The sequence below is a fragment of the Zootermopsis nevadensis genome, unplaced genomic scaffold (assembly GCF_977971745.1).
Source record: "Zootermopsis nevadensis isolate Lab colony 2312 unplaced genomic scaffold, Znev_1.0 Znev_ptg000016l, whole genome shotgun sequence".
In the NCBI taxonomy this organism is placed as follows: domain Eukaryota; kingdom Metazoa; phylum Arthropoda; class Insecta; order Blattodea; family Termopsidae; genus Zootermopsis; species Zootermopsis nevadensis.
The window spans coordinates 5631173-5646503 of record NW_028259148.1 but is presented as its reverse complement, the minus strand read 5'-3'; the positions used below and the strand labels follow the sequence as shown (position 1 = coordinate 5646503).

General features: G+C 37.8%; 2 protein-coding genes across 9 annotated transcripts in view; both read left to right on the top strand.

The window, feature by feature from the left end:
* kis (chromodomain helicase DNA binding protein kismet) overlaps positions 1-4677 on the top strand; it is a 62918-nt gene extending 58241 nt beyond the window's left edge. For all 8 annotated transcript variants that reach the window (XM_087349458.1, XM_087349463.1, XM_087349462.1 and 5 more), the window contains 2 exons: positions 945-1115; positions 1225-4677. In XM_087349458.1, coding sequence (XP_087205584.1) covers positions 945-1115; positions 1225-3414 — 2361 coding nt within the window. In that variant the 3' untranslated portion in view covers positions 3415-4677. The remainder of the gene's footprint in view (positions 1-944; positions 1116-1224) is intronic.
* A 2066-nt stretch (positions 4678-6743) lies between these two features.
* Positions 6744-15266, top strand: LOC110834143 (reticulocalbin-2). Its single transcript, XM_022072996.2, has 7 exons — positions 6744-7094; positions 7993-8140; positions 8392-8551; positions 9477-9675; positions 10265-10388; positions 11114-11288; positions 14367-15266. The coding sequence occupies exons 1-6, from the start codon at positions 6848-6850 to the stop codon at positions 11283-11285; spliced, it is 1050 nt and encodes a 349-aa protein (XP_021928688.1). The 5' UTR covers positions 6744-6847; the 3' UTR covers positions 11286-11288; positions 14367-15266.
* Positions 15267-15331: the final 65 nt, after the last annotated feature.

The window sequence follows — 15331 nt, the reverse complement described above, 5'->3', positions numbered from 1 at the left end:
TGCTTGCAGCTTATCTGGTTTGCAGATTATCCGTAAGAGGATTTTTGTACTTGCTAGTTTCTTTGTCAGGGGAACCTTCCATATCATGTTCTATATCTGGAAGAAGTTTCCTCCACAGTTGAACCTGCTTCCTAGATTTGTGGAGGACCATACTTGAGATACAACATACATAATATCCAACATCGTTATCCCCCCCCCATAATCCTGTTGTCTTGATCAGCAGTTCTGAGAAGGTCAGCCTGGTAGTTATTTCATGGCTGCAATCACTCAGTCCCTATCCATTAATCCTTGGCTAATGTTGCTGATTCTCAGTTCTCAACATCTTCAATTAATTGCAGCTTTTGTTTTGCTGTCAAGCATAAAAAGATGCTGAAACCTAGTTGACATATGTCTGTATTTATGTATAGAAATAGAATTTGTGCATGGAGTGTGGTGTGAGAAGTTTTGAAAACATTAACAGAGAAACATTGTCAGTAGTACCCTTTAACAGAAAGAAGAACATGAGGGTGGGAGGATGAGAGTGAAATTTGTACAACCGTGCAGAGAAGTGTAAACAATTCACAAAAACAAGTGATCATTACAAACCATTTATAAAAAAAAGTCAGTTTTTATTGTACTCAAATTAAATCTGTTGTATTCAGGCCTGTAATTTTGTCTTTGCTTTGTTTATTAGGATTTTTTATTACTACTGCTCATTTATTAAGGATTTACATACTTCATCATTTTCTTTGTGTATCATTCTTCCCCATGCTACCATCAGGATTTGGGCAAATGTAACAGTGGTTATAAAAGAAATGTTTAACAGAGAATGTTGTTTGGAACAAACTTCATCTTTTGTTAGTGCATGTATGTAGCCAGAAGTAAAAACTAGATACTTTAAAAGAATTAGAGGGAATGTCATAGGATTGTATATATGTACAGTACGCTGCACGTGTTATATTTAGGTGAACAAGTGGTTGGCAGAACAAACAGCCCTGATGCCTGAACAGCCACTAACATCAGATTACTTAGCCCCAAGGCGTCGACGACCAAGGGTGGACCCATCTCTTTTAGACTGGAAGAAATTGACAGGAGAGGAAAATGTTTCTGTTATCAACAGATTAACTGGGAAGAAGGTACATAAAAGCATGCAGCAATTTTTTTGCCAGAATGAAGGAAGCTTGATTTGGTGTTTAATGTGTAGTTGATGAACTGTGTATTTATAATATTTTGTACTACCTGCAGATTACTGGAAGCAAGGCCCCACAGCTTAAGAAACTTGCACAATGGTTATTGGAGAACCCAATGTTTGATGTTGATCCAAAATGGGCTGAGCTTGTAAAGGAAAGAGGCAACCTCCCTCATGACCTACAGAAGCGGTTGCCACCCAATGAGAGAAAGAAAGGACCTGGTCGCCCTCCCCTTCTCTCAAGCCCACCTGGCCAGCAGTCTTCTGTAAATCAAGCAACATCACTTGCATCAACCTTGCCATTCCCCTCACTGACATCAGCTGGACTCAGTGGTCTGTCAGCTGCAGGACTGAATCCTAGCAGCCTTCTGTCAGGATTGTCTCTTGGAGGATTTGACCCTAAGAATAATCCCTTGCTGCTTCCATTTGGAGGAATGCCAAACATGAGTGCCCTGGGCAGTATGAGTGGGCTTGGAAATTTGGGGAACATGAGTCTTACTAGTTCCCTTTTTGCCAACTTGGCAGGTCTTGGATTACCATCACTGGCAGGAATGGATGGAAGTGAACTGGGAAGTTCTGGTCCTAGTACCTCCGGAACAGGAAAAACGAAAACACGCAAACCTGCAGATTCTGAACGTGGACACAGCAGTTCAAAACCTCCAGTGTCATCTTCCTCATCAAGTATCCCGTCATCAGCTCTCCCATTTTTTTTCCCTAATCCTGGTCTTTTGTACACACCTCTTGGCTTAGGTGGACTGAATCCATTTTCAATGCAACCAGGCTCTATGTCTTCTGCTTATGATAGTCTTGCCCAGCAATGTGGATTGCTGAATGGCAGCCTTGGAGTTGGTGCAACATCTACAGCTCCACTGCAGTCTTCATCTTCACGAACTGGACACAAGTCAGGAAGCAGTTCCCGACCATCGACAATGACATCATCATCATCTACAGCAGCAAATCACAGGCATCAGCGAGCAGCTACTAGAGATGCACTTGACAGACAGCAACAGCAGCAGTTGCAGCAGTTACTACTCCCACATGACACCCACCTGCTGGAAAGCCTCAGTAGAGCTTCAACCATGGAGGCAGCTCTACGCAATGAAAAGTGGGTGAGAGAGACAGACAGAAAAGAAACAATTGAGAAGCGGGCAAGAGATGGAGAAAGAAAGGAGTCATTTGAGAATTTAAGTAGGAGTTCAGTCACAGATTTTGCTGCTCGATCTGAAGATAGGCAAGTAAAGAAGTTTAAAGAGAGTGAAAGAAAGGAAAGTGCAGAGAATCTCACTCGTAATTTCATGCCAGAATCTTCAGCTCGCAGTGAAGAATGGTTGTCGAGGAAAACAAAAGAATCAGAAATGAAGGAAGCTTTAGAAAATTTGTGCAAGACTTCTTCTGAATTTCTAGCTCGTAGCACAGAAGAAAAGTCTGGTAAGCGTACAAGAGATGCAGCAGAAAACATAATGAAAACTTCATCTAGTGTTCCTTCAGGTGATGAACGACCTGCCAAAAGGGCAAGGGAATCAGAACGGAAAGAAGTTGCTGAAGAAAAGAATAGTTGCATGGCATTAGTTACAGATCGAAGTGTTGATTGTGCTGCTGTGGACATTGAAGCTCTTTTGACTTCCTCCACAGTGTCCAAGGATGGAGCTACTGTTTCAGTTGTAACACCTTCAGAGGAGGTAGTGGCCCCAGAAAACTCAATGCTGCCTCCTGTTTCAACAGAAAAGAATTCTGTGATAATGTCTAAAGTTGCAGAAGACAAGTCACTCACAACAGAAGGTATTGAAATTGAAGCTTCACAACAAACCACATTATCAGCACAAGCCATCCTGTCTCTTCCACCATCATCCCCCCAGCCAGAATCTTTCCCACAGTCTTTATCTTCTCCTGCACCAATATTGCCAGAGGTGCCTGATCCACAAGAATCTGAGCCTAGCAGCAGTGGAGGGAGGGCAACCAGGTCAGGAGCAGGACGACGGGCAAGGAGCAACAAGCGATCGAAACAGGCAGTGGCTAAATTGGAGGAGCCAGAGGCACCCGTGGTAGAACGCAAGGTTCTGCGAAGTAGTGCAGGAAGAGCAGCAGCTGCAGCAGCGGCTCGAGCGGCGGCGGCGGCGGCGGCTGCGGCTGCGGCTAAGGCAGAAGAAGAGCGTGAGAACAGTGAAAACACCAAAGATAGCAAGAAGCAAGAATCAGTGGATGCAAACTGTGAAGCTGCACCTAGTGAAGAGAAAGTTGAAACGTAGCATTGGTAAACATTATATATCTAATATATAATTTTGCGCCATTTTTATATTATTTTCATTGGTTGACTTTTTTTTTTTTGTATTAATTGACTGTGCATTCTGTGATAGCCATTTTTCAACCTTGCAGGTATAATGTACGTACTGCGTTCTGAGCGTATGATGTTTGTAGAAGCAGTTAGTGAGGTCTTCTGTTTCATTTTCTCTTCTACAGTGCATTACTGACTTGCTGCTAGTGTTTTCATCCCCTGATTCCAAATCCAAGTTTTATTGTATTTTATTCCTCCTTTCTGTAAGTCATTTTAAAACTGTTCTTATGTCCTGCTTTATTTTACTGCTTGCATTTTTTTTCAGACTAACTACAGTATGATGAATAGTATTATACCCCCAATGACATGGATTTTTTTAGAAATCAATATTGCTGTGACATGACAAGATGTTAAGTAGAAAATAATTTTCACTAGAAGAATATCTTTCATTTACAGTATTGAGAGAAATGTAAGGTACATTGTGGTTTGATGATTTGATGCTGGTGTAAGGCTTGAAATTAATACATGTGTGACTGTTTTATGTGTAAGTGTAATACATTGCATCACTGTCATAAGCCAGCAGTTTTGATTTCCAAGAGCCATCTTTTTATATATATCGTGTTAATGACAACCACTGAATCAAACTTGTCACTGTGTACATATACTTGGTGTGTGAGATGAGAATCTGATTGGTTTACTGTGTAAAGGAATGTATAGGGATATACTTGAATGGCTGATATTTTATTTAACCATAATGGTAATCGTAGTTGAAAGAAATACATAATACTGTTACTTAGTGTTAGTGCGTAATTTATAAATAAGATACTTTCCCCCCACCCCCAGGAAACCGAGTGGTGATTTCTTACCTTGTGCACTATTTATTTTTAACATTAATCTGAATTGCATTTAATGGTGAGCTTCGCTCAGTTCGGAAGTGTCTATGAGATAGACTGAACCAAGACATAGTATTGATACATCACACCGAGTGACTTGTATGGCAGCTATTGACTGAACTCTACAAATGAACATTATATTTGTTGCTGTAAACAAATTTACTCCTCCACCTTCTTCCCCCTCCCCCTGGTTTCACTTCCACTTGGTTCAAGGCTATAAACAATGTTTTGTATACAGTGATGGGAGGTGAGGCTTCAGTTGTATTTGGTGTCAAATATTCACCATCACAGGTGAGTAAGTGTTACAATAAAACTATAATAAATACTCTTATAGCAGTATGTTACTTCATGTGTGTTTCATGCAAATCAATTTATCCTGTCATTTACTAATTCTACTTGTTGATGAATTTAGAAGAGTCTTCAGCATGAATAGGCATAATTTGGTTTACTGGGATTGAAATTATTCATTAAAAATGTAACTCTGCTTGTGTTCATTTTTAATATTTAATTGGATCAAAGAACTAATTATAAAGGACTTTTATTTGTAAGATATTTTTGATATCTTACAAATAAAGTACTTTCATCTCTGATGAGTTAATAGAAGTGTCCAGTATTTTACAGCTCACAGGCAGTCTGTCTCTCTTATTTTATTGATTGCTTTGGCAGCTGTTTAATGCATCAAGTGGTGCTACAGAAATACATAATAGAACGTTGGTCAAGAACATATTCGTGAGATTGTTGTAATAAATAAGCAGTATTACGGTTTCAATTTATGGGTACTTTTGAGAACTTGTTTTTGTTGGTGGGAATGCTGTCTTCATCAGTTTTTTTGGCATGTTCACTCTGTACCAGTATTCCACAACCTTTTCCCCACCCACAGCACACCTCATGAAAAGGGTGTATGAAATGATATATCTGCATTTAAATCCATGTCCTATAAAAATTTAGGCACATTATAATAAAACAGTACATGCTGAACAAAAGTTGATGAACCAGAGTGTGTGTATTACTGATTGTAATTATGGAAGGTGAGATATAGCCTTTTTCTGATTATAATGTGCAAATAGGCAATTTCGTATAAGTATTTGTGGCATACCTGGAACCTTGTAGAGCACTTTTCTATGTTATTGATTTTGGCTCTAGTTTGGTATGGTTTATGCAGTGAAACAGCAAAATGGTATTTATCATTTAGTAAACATTGTTTATGCCACTTACATGTGCAAACTTTTCATGCTGTGTATTGAACAGACTATTTTCAGTGATGGTGCTGAGCAGAGCAAGTAGTATTAACCCCTTATAGACACAAAGATAAACAAATTAGACAGTAAAAGTCCACACAATCTTGTTTTTATCTTACCAAAATACAAAAGGCTTATTTAACAGTGATCAGCAGTGCAGATTATATAGAATATGGAGTAGTATTCTGTGTGTATCACGTGTATTGTTATTTATTCAAGAAAATACAAAGTTTGTAAGATTTTGAGGTGTGGTGCCAGAGCAGTAAATATAAATGATGTAAAGAGCTATGAACAACAGGTTTTTCATCTTGAAGTGCATTTGGGAAAAGCACTTAACTTTTATGGTACAAATTAGTAATTGTTTTTGTGAACAAAAGACATTTTTGCAGTACTGTTACATATGAATTGCCAATAGTTCACCCTTCTATGACTCCTCTACTGAAGTATGTGTTATTATAGCTCCCTGTTTCCAGAAGTTACCAAACATTGTTAATGACTAGCAGTTGGTTCATATTGGACAGTTGCAGAAGTGGTAGATTAAAAACCATGTTTTACTAAGCAGACTGAAGATATGTGAGGTGTCAGTTTTTGCAGCAGTGAGGATGATGCTTTTGATGCAGTGTAGACTGGTCAATCCCAGTGTTTTGATGAAACATACTGCCTCTATCTTCAGGACTGATTCTACCAGAATGCAGTGTTGTTTTTTTTGTGCATGGAGTTTCACTGTGTGAGATTTAAGGTTTTATGTCCTGGGTTTTGGCAACCTGTAGGCTCTTCAGTGGATCTTAACATGTTTGAGAAATATTTGCATCAGTGAATAGTTAGTTTGCGAGTGGAAGAGACTGAGAGAGCAATTAATTCAAGTCAACTATAAAACTGTTTACAGCACAGTGTGAGGAATTGTGTGTTATTAATTAGTGAATTGCAGAAAGCCTACCCGAGTGAGACATGTGTTGTTACACGTCACAATATCGCAGAGGACATTTTCAGATTTGTAAAATTATTCTTTCTTTGGTGCGAATAAGTTGGTTGGTAGTTAACGTTGTTACCGACTGAGGTTTTGGTAGTGTCTTGTACGAGTGTTTAATACCATCAGCTGTTGCTAGATTGTACCGCGATACGGATATTTGGCGTCATACGTCAAGTGCGTTGCCAACTGGTTATATATATGCTTCTAGCCATGTCTCCGAACGTGATGTTGGTATTTGTCTATTAGTGATGTATGTGGTAGAAATGTTTGTGGTTATTGGTTTGTTGCTGGAATTGTGTTCTTGGGATGTGTTTGATACGCAAAAATCATATTTATAACTATTCCGTCAAAATGTTCATGAATTTGGTGTGTAAGAGTGTGTATGTTATTACTATCGTCAATTTTCTTTTATGCGACTCAACTCCAGCATCTTCACACATACATTCACACCATCACGAAGAGAGAGAAGAGGACGGCGGTTATAGTCCAAGAGACAAAACTCACATTGTAAATGGGCATCATCACTCAGAATTTGATCATGAATCAATATTAGGTGTGCACCGCAATGGTTTTCTTTTTATTCTAAAGGGCTATAACGTTGACTGTTGTTTTGAAAATTTCTGAACACAATCGCTGGCCGGGCTGTCGAGCATTTTGACAGATGTTCTCATTTAATTCATCCCATTGCCGGGCATTAAATCAGTCATGACCACTTGCACCCTTTTGGATATTTCATGATCCTATAACATAGCAACATAAAAGTCAGTCAGTAACAAATCATTATGATCTAAATAATCTTTCGTGGGACAATGCATTTTCTCTTTTTTTTTCTTGTATGCCCAAAAATTGCCCATCCTGTCACCGAAAACAATTATTTGAACAGCTCAAGTCATTCATCTTGAAAACATGTTATTATAATATTTTGAAGAATACATTTATTATTTTGAACTTTAAAAAGAAGTTTTCAGTAGTTCCTCACAAATCACAGAGATTATATTTTTGATATAACCTGCAGTTGTCAAAACTGTAGTATGGATCATGGCCTATGGGAAAGTGCATATTATTAGAGATACACTCAAATTCCTATTTTGTACACTTTGAGGTTAAAAATAAGTCTCTTTTCACATAGTATGTGTTCAAAGAGAATGTAAGTACAAAGATTGTATTGATAATGATGACAATTATGATTGGAGAGGTAAAGAACCCTCCACAGTCTCAAGCTCCTCAGTAATCTTTGGTCTATCAACAGATGTCAGATGGAAATCTCTGACAATGCTGTGGTATCACCTACATATTATTATGCATATTCCACAGTAGTGGGCTAAAATTAGCCACAGCTGTACAGAGAACCACAAATGTGAAAAGAGTCAGTTTTTGAAGGACTTTGTAGTTTTTTGTAGGAGGGTGTAAAATGTATACATTATTTAACCAAATGTTTTTGATACAAACAGGTAGTGTGAAAGAAGCAGAAGAATTTGACCACTTAAATCCAGTAGAAGCCAAGAGACGGCTCCGTATCTTGTTGACAAAAATGGATTTTGATAAAGATGAAAACATTGATAGAAAAGAATTACATGCTTGGATTCTGCGATCGTTCAAGTTAGTGTATTTTCTATAATGGTTTACAGTACATGTCTTGGCATCAAATTATTGTTTAGATTGAATCTTTGTGTTAGCAGTTCGTCCTGGGGGTTGAAATTTGAGATTTTGGCTTTAAGTACATCTGTGTGACACAAGGCTTTAATCGTCGTGCTATAACGGCATATGCCTGGCACTGCTAGCACTCATGTGTACATATATAAAGTTTGAAAAACAAGAATTTATTTATTCTTGGGGTTTGTGGTTTGCAGAATGTTATCAGAGGAGGAATCTCAGGAGAGATTTGAAGATGCTGATGATAATGAAGATGGTGTGGTGACATGGTCTGAATATATTGCTGATTCATATGGTATCAATGGCAGTGATGAGGACAACAGTATCTCTAATGGAGACAACTCAGAAGAGAACAAAGTACGTTACAAGATTTGAGGTTCTCAGGGTGGTGAAGATGTTAATTGTGATGCTCTGTAGTCTTGTGGGTAATTACAGTACTTACATTTCTGACGAATGTTTCCTCCATCTTTTGGGGTAGAAGTGTGTCAAGATGGGGATATCAGTCATTTATGTAAGGCAGTGTTTTACAAACTTTCTTCACCCGCAGCACACCTTACTTTGTCAGACACATGATGGCACACACAAAATTTCACCTTATGAAAGGGGGATATGAAACTATTCATGGCTTTGAGTATGTATCTACATTTAAATTCTTGTCCTATAAATTGCAGGCATATGACAACAAAACATACCACATGTTGAATAAAACTGTTGATGATGAATCAGTGTGTGTGTTACAAATTATAATTATTACAAAAATTTGCTGTACACCTGGAACCCTGTGGTGGCACACCAGTTGCAGAACTCTGATATAAGGGCAGGACAGCCAATGCATGTGGTGAAAAGGATTAATGCAAGGGTTAAAAGAAGAGAGGTGACTAAGAGTAGCTTTTTAAAGGTCATCTTCTAAGGTAGATACTGTAATAAACTGCAGGCTGAAGGAGGCAGAGGGAAAGTAAGTAAAAAGGGATGAAGGATAAAGGGAGAGGGTGGCTGATAGACCTGGTGATAAAGAAAGAAGCCATTTTCAATGGAATTTTTTATGAAACAGTATAGGAAATTGTTTTCATTCTAATAAGTGTGATCAGTAACAGAAGGCTACTGTGTCCTTGATGAGACCCTGCTTTTAATCCTTCATTTTGTGAAAGAGAGGCAACTAAGACATGTTCAAATGGAAACCATAAAAATAAATTGACAGTTACCGCCATTGGCTTTTCATTTCCAAAGACTGACCAGTAGACATTATGGTGCATAATCTGTAGTAGAATTGTTTGTATTACAGCTTTTGAGTGATGATAAGGTCATGTTTGAAGCAGCAGATAAGAACAAAGATGGATCTCTGAACAAAGCAGAATTTCTGATGTTCAGTCACCCAGAAGAACACCCTGACATGCTGCCTGTGATTCTCAAACAAACATTACAGGAAAAAGATATAGATGGGGATGGATTTATCAGTTTTCAGGAATTTATCAGTGATAGAGGTAAGACTAGTCAGTATTTCTTGGTGCATTTTGTCGTATATTGTTAAATAGTGTAGTGAAACTGCTTCCATCTCTGCTAGTTGCAAGCATAACTAAATACTGCTCTGTTCTTTGCAGTTTCTGGAGGGAGCATTTGCCTATAATGTAAATGAATATATTTTACCCAAGTTACCAATTGTAAATTTCTTTGAGAATTAATACATATAATCTAGGTCAGTGGTATTCAACCTTTTTTGTTTGCATACCCCCTGATATAATTTCTCTTCAACTTTGTACCCCCAAAGTTGTTGGTGTATAATTCAAGTTATGCATAGTATATAATCTTCCAAATCGAATGTCCTTACGTCTGGTTCTCCTGTGGCTAACCCTAAATCTGGCCCTGATTATTCAGTGTTTATCATAAATAATTTTTTTTATTTATTTATTTATTTCACGTACCCACTAAAATGTCTTCGCGTACCCCAGGTTGAATACCACTGATCTAGGTACCTTTGCTTTTAGATGTATAATCCCAGAACACATGTTTTATAAATTGACAGCACTTAATTTCTTGTACTGAACAGTTTTTTGTTTTTAAATTATTTTTCAGGTAAACATCAAGAGAAAGAATGGTTGGTAGTGGAGAAAGAGAAGTTTGATAATGAATTTGATAAAGACAAAGATGGAAAGCTTAATGGAGCTGAAATTTTGTCATGGGTTGTTCCTAGTAATGAGTAAGTAGAATAATAATTATTATTATTATTATTAATTTCTGTAAGGGGGGGGGGGGGATAGACAGCTTTAGAAGAAGATTTTAGTGTAGCACAGAAGGTGGTGTCAGTAATTGGATGGAGGCTGTCAGAAGCAGTTGTAAGGAGAGTCCCTCCCTAAATTCCAGAGGAGAAGAGTGCTATAAGTAATATATGTTTAGCATACCGATTGAATTATGATCACAGTGAATATCTGAAGAAAATATCAAGGCTAAGACCTATGTGCACATAATTACTGCAAACGTCTGACATATTCAGCTTATGTGACAAACTTGGAGTATGGAGGACTTCCAATAACAGCTATTGGACCTATATAAGGTCATTTTCTCTGGGCAAATAATACATGGAGCTGTATGTTCACTCTGTATGTGTCCATGGTGTTGTGCTTAATAAAGCACAGAGACCTTTTTGCCTTTTACACATACTTGCTTATTCTTTGTAAGACTTGAGGTTCTCACAGCGGTGAGTATGAAGATATCCGTCTTCTGGGTTATTGCGCTGTGTAGTCTGGTCGATGTTAACCAACGTTTCAGAGGTCATACTGCCTCCGTCATCAGGGCGATGAATATGCCCTGATGACGGAGGCAGTATGACCTCTGAAACGTTGGTTAACATCGACCAGACTACACAGCGCAATAACCCAGAAGACGGATATCTTCTTGCTTATTCTTTGATATCAATTTTTGCAGTGAGATTGCTGATGAAGAAGTCAGCCATCTGTTTGCAGCTTCAGATGATGATCATGATGAACTGTTGACATTTGATGAAATCCTTGATCACCATGAAATATTTGTGGGCAGTGAAGCTACGGACTATGGTGATCACTTACACAACATTCATATCTTCCAGGATGAACTGTGAAAGGTAGTTTTTTTGCATGAATATGAATACATATGCATCTGTGGGTGCCTTCCTAATGTATTATTATTATTATTATTACATGCACAGATGTGCATTTGTATGGTATTGGTTGATACTGTGTCAACTGTTATGACATAATCAAAAATATTAACATTTTAAGCTGTGGTCAGATTGGCTTTATATACGGCCAAATGAGTGCCCTACCATACATGTCAGGTCCTGAAATAAATAACACAATGAAGTAGGCTAGGAGTGCTCACATTGTGTTAATTTCATTGCACCAATCATGGTCAGGGTGTTGATGGATGTAGGAAGTTCCTCTGAATCTTGGGTAAACTTCTACCACACTACATGGCGTAACATCCCATAAAACAGTCATCTTCATGTGTTCCGTGATAGCCTAAAATCTCACTTATCAGTTTAGTTTGTAAAAACCACCCATTATGGGACTTGAAAGGCAAGAACAATTTACAACAGGTTTCTCTCCAGAAAATCATCTAACCCAATGGAGCACAAACTGATAGTATGATAATCTAGTCAAGAATTTCCCAAGCGTTTATGTAACCTGAAGGTTTGTACCAGTATGGAGTTTTTTCCCCGGCCTCTTGTTACTTATCCCTCTTAGATTGAAATAGTCTCCTCAGTTTGGCCACTTGGCAGTACATGGAGTCAGTCTGACCATATCCTTAGGCTGCTTATAGTCTAATTAGTGTAATTATAAATGTGATGAAACTTGCCCAGTTTGTAGAAGCTGGTTTTTTCCCCATAATTATGCTGTTTAATATGTTGAATCTTTTAAATCTCGCCTTTTTGTGGGAATTGACTTTCACTGTTTAACATGTTTAATCTCTTAACAAGGAATCTCTTAAATATTACTTTTGTGTGGGAATTTACTTCCTATACATTTTAATAAGATGGCCTGCAAATGAGATCTGCAGAGTGAGATTTGCTGTGGAAGAACTGGTCTTTATATATTCCATAGAAAATGTTTTATGTAATTTAATTATATTCTATTCAGGGGTTGGATTTCTTGCTAGTGCAAGGTTCTTTCTTCCTTTTCTGTCATATCCTGACTGGCTCTAGAACCCACTTTGCCCCTTTCAGTGGACAGCAGGGTCCCTTTCCAATTCCAATGCTTCCCATCTGTTTTTATGGTGTGTAATTAAGTATAGAGTTAATTTTACCTTTCACTCTCAGCCTATTTCCACTGCTCTGGTCTAAAAGACTCAGGCCAATTTTCACATATTTTCAGTTTGAAATGTAAAAACACATGATTTTTTTACATACATACACACATAAAAAACCATAATTATACACTAATAAAAAACCATAATTATACACTAAATGACCGCCATGGTGGTCGAGCGGTCAGAACGCTAGCCTAGTAATCCTGGGGTTCCGGGTTCAATGCCCAGTGGTGCTCAGATTTATAACTTGTGTTGGGCAAGGCCGTGGTATAGGCATCACGGAGTTTTCCTCCGGGGGCTTCCCCGGTTTCTCCGTGGTATCCCAACAATTACTCCATTCACACAGAAGAAGGCAATGCCAAACCACTTCTGAATCATCTGCCGAGGAAACGGACCTGTACTACACTAAATACTGTAGACTTGAAAAAAAATCTCGTAAATTCTAATGTTATATTTAACTTACCAAAAAATGTGAAAAATAAAATTTAAAAAATAAAAATTTATTTTCAGGAGGTAAAAACAAATTATTTTTGTCATCATTCTTCATCACTTATCCTGCAAGAAAGAACATTTATTTCTGTATAATTTGATATAAGTTTGGTGTCTGTACTGTTATCTGGACCTGAAGTAGAACACTTTTTGTAAAACATTTGTAGTCGGCACCTGTGCTTTGGAAAACACTCTCCATGCAGCCCCCTGTTGCACCTGCTGCACACCATTCTGGCTTTCCTCCTCTTTTTCTTGATGCTGCACACAGTACACTGGGATTCCTTCCTCTCAGGTAATTTCCTTAGCCCCGGTGGTCCTTGTGGATCATCCTTAGTGCTTCCATTCAACGTCATCCATTCCTCTCCCAAGCTTTCAATGATGGCCACTGTGTGGCTCAGTCTTGATCTTACTTTGCCAGTCTGCCTGTAGTTCTCCTTGTAAAGAATGTAGCTGTTCAGCACTGAGCGTTTAAGGGATACTCTCAGGAGCTGATCTTATTGTAGTGCTAAGACCAGCTATGAAAACAGCCCCTGATTCATACCTACCACACTCAATATTAGTGATAGTATTTCCCATGAAAGTGAACATATTTTCTCAGCACTAATGATAGCTTGCTCAGTTGCAGCTACTCATCAGAATGTTTGTTATATCCACATGTCATCCTCTTGTCTCGTAACTTTGCCAGATCAGTATGGGGTTGAGGAATGTTTTGTTTTTCATCAGAAGAATTTCTTATGTTATTATTCAGGACTGATACATTATCAGAATATATTTTTATTATTATAATTTTAATTATTATTTTAGTTCTAGTCAACATAATGAAGGTTCTGTTTATTTATCACTTATATAAAGACTGCTAGTACATGAGTTTTTCTGGTGAGAAAAATTGTAAAACAGATTTCTGTTGAGTAGGATGTGAGGTCTTCATGGTGGTATGTCCAAAGATGGCTGTCTTCTGGGTTGTAGCGCCATGTAGTCTGGTAGAAGTTTACCAATGTTGAGCCGTGATGATGGAGGCAACAAGGAGTCCTGAATGTTGGTAAACTTCTACCAGCCTACATGGCGCTACAACCCAGAAGACAGCCATCTTCAGAATTCTATTGTTGAATTGAGCCTTATATTAAACGTGCATATTATGATGCTGTTCTAACAGTATTTCATTGTATATATATTTTCACAGTGGTTGCATAAAAAGAAGTGTGTACTCTACAAATAGTATGTTTGACACGTTATTTTCCCATGGCATTAACCACAGCTGCAAATGCTGTATCAAGTTGTGTGTCCTGTGCCTGTACCTGAGCACAGAATAATTACATGAACTTTCGTTCAAGTAACTTATTTCTATAAATGTGCGAATTTTGTTTTGTGGTTTATAGTTGCGTTCATATTTATATTTACTTTCCAGATGACAGTGTCATTCATTTTAAGCAAGGGTTATACGTGGAAGAAATATGACATACTCGGTGATAAGCCATTTCAGAATGGGATTGATGATGGGTGTGAGCCAGTATACATTGTTCTTACTGCTGAATATTGACAGCTTAACAGGTGACAGTAATGCAATAGGAGCTACAGTCATAGGTCTGGGCTGATTGGACTGCATTGTACATGTACTGACAATTGTAAAAATGTAGAAGAAACTACATGCATTGCTGCAAAGTAGATTACAAGAAAGTCAACATATGTTAGCTGTGCAGTTAATAAGCTTTGTACAGAGAAGTGTGTTGTACTTCCTGCCATAGAGGAAATTATAAATAAATTGAAAGAAAATGGGATTTGAGGTACTTGTGGCGGTGAGTAGGAAGATGGCTGTCTTTTGAGTTCTAGCACTATGTAGTCTGGTAGAAGTTTACCAACATTTTAGAAGTACTTGCTGCCTCCATCATCAGGGCCTAATGATGGAGGCAGCAAACAGCCATCCTCAAATTGAAAGAAGACATGCCTCTTGAAGTGACAGAGTGCATTGTAAACCATACAGGTTGTCTAACAGTAGTCTGTTGTAATCATTCATCCACAGTAGTGGCAATAATATTATAGTGAAATCATTTATGTTTCTCACTTTGTGGTTTCCTCATTTCTGTAGTCTAGTGTGCATTATTTAACTGTGAATTATCGTCACTTTAATGTTCAAAACTATTATCCCAACAGAAAACATTAAATAGTGATTTCACTGTTTAGCCCACTAGTAAGGAATGCTGTTGTACAGTTGTGATATGCCATTATTCATTCAAATAATAATCTTTGTTTATGTATTGCTTTTAAATTATAAACATTGTAGAAAGAATACAGAATTCCCATAAATAAACGTTTTCATTTTTTATTAAAAAATATTAACCAAAAAATTCTGATCATAGTTTGTATATTCCCTCT

Bases quoted from the DNA above. Each gene is read 5' to 3' on its own strand.
- LOC110834143 (XM_022072996.2), top strand. From the start codon at position 6,848: ATGTGTTTGATACGCAAAAATCATATTTATAACTATTCCGTCAAAATG. The intron at 8,141-8,391 runs GTTAGTGTATTT...TGTGGTTTGCAG, and splicing joins TGGATTCTGCGATCGTTCAA to AATGTTATCAGAGGAGGAAT. The intron at 10,389-11,113 runs GTAAGTAGAATA...CAATTTTTGCAG, and splicing joins TGGGTTGTTCCTAGTAATGA to TGAGATTGCTGATGAAGAAG.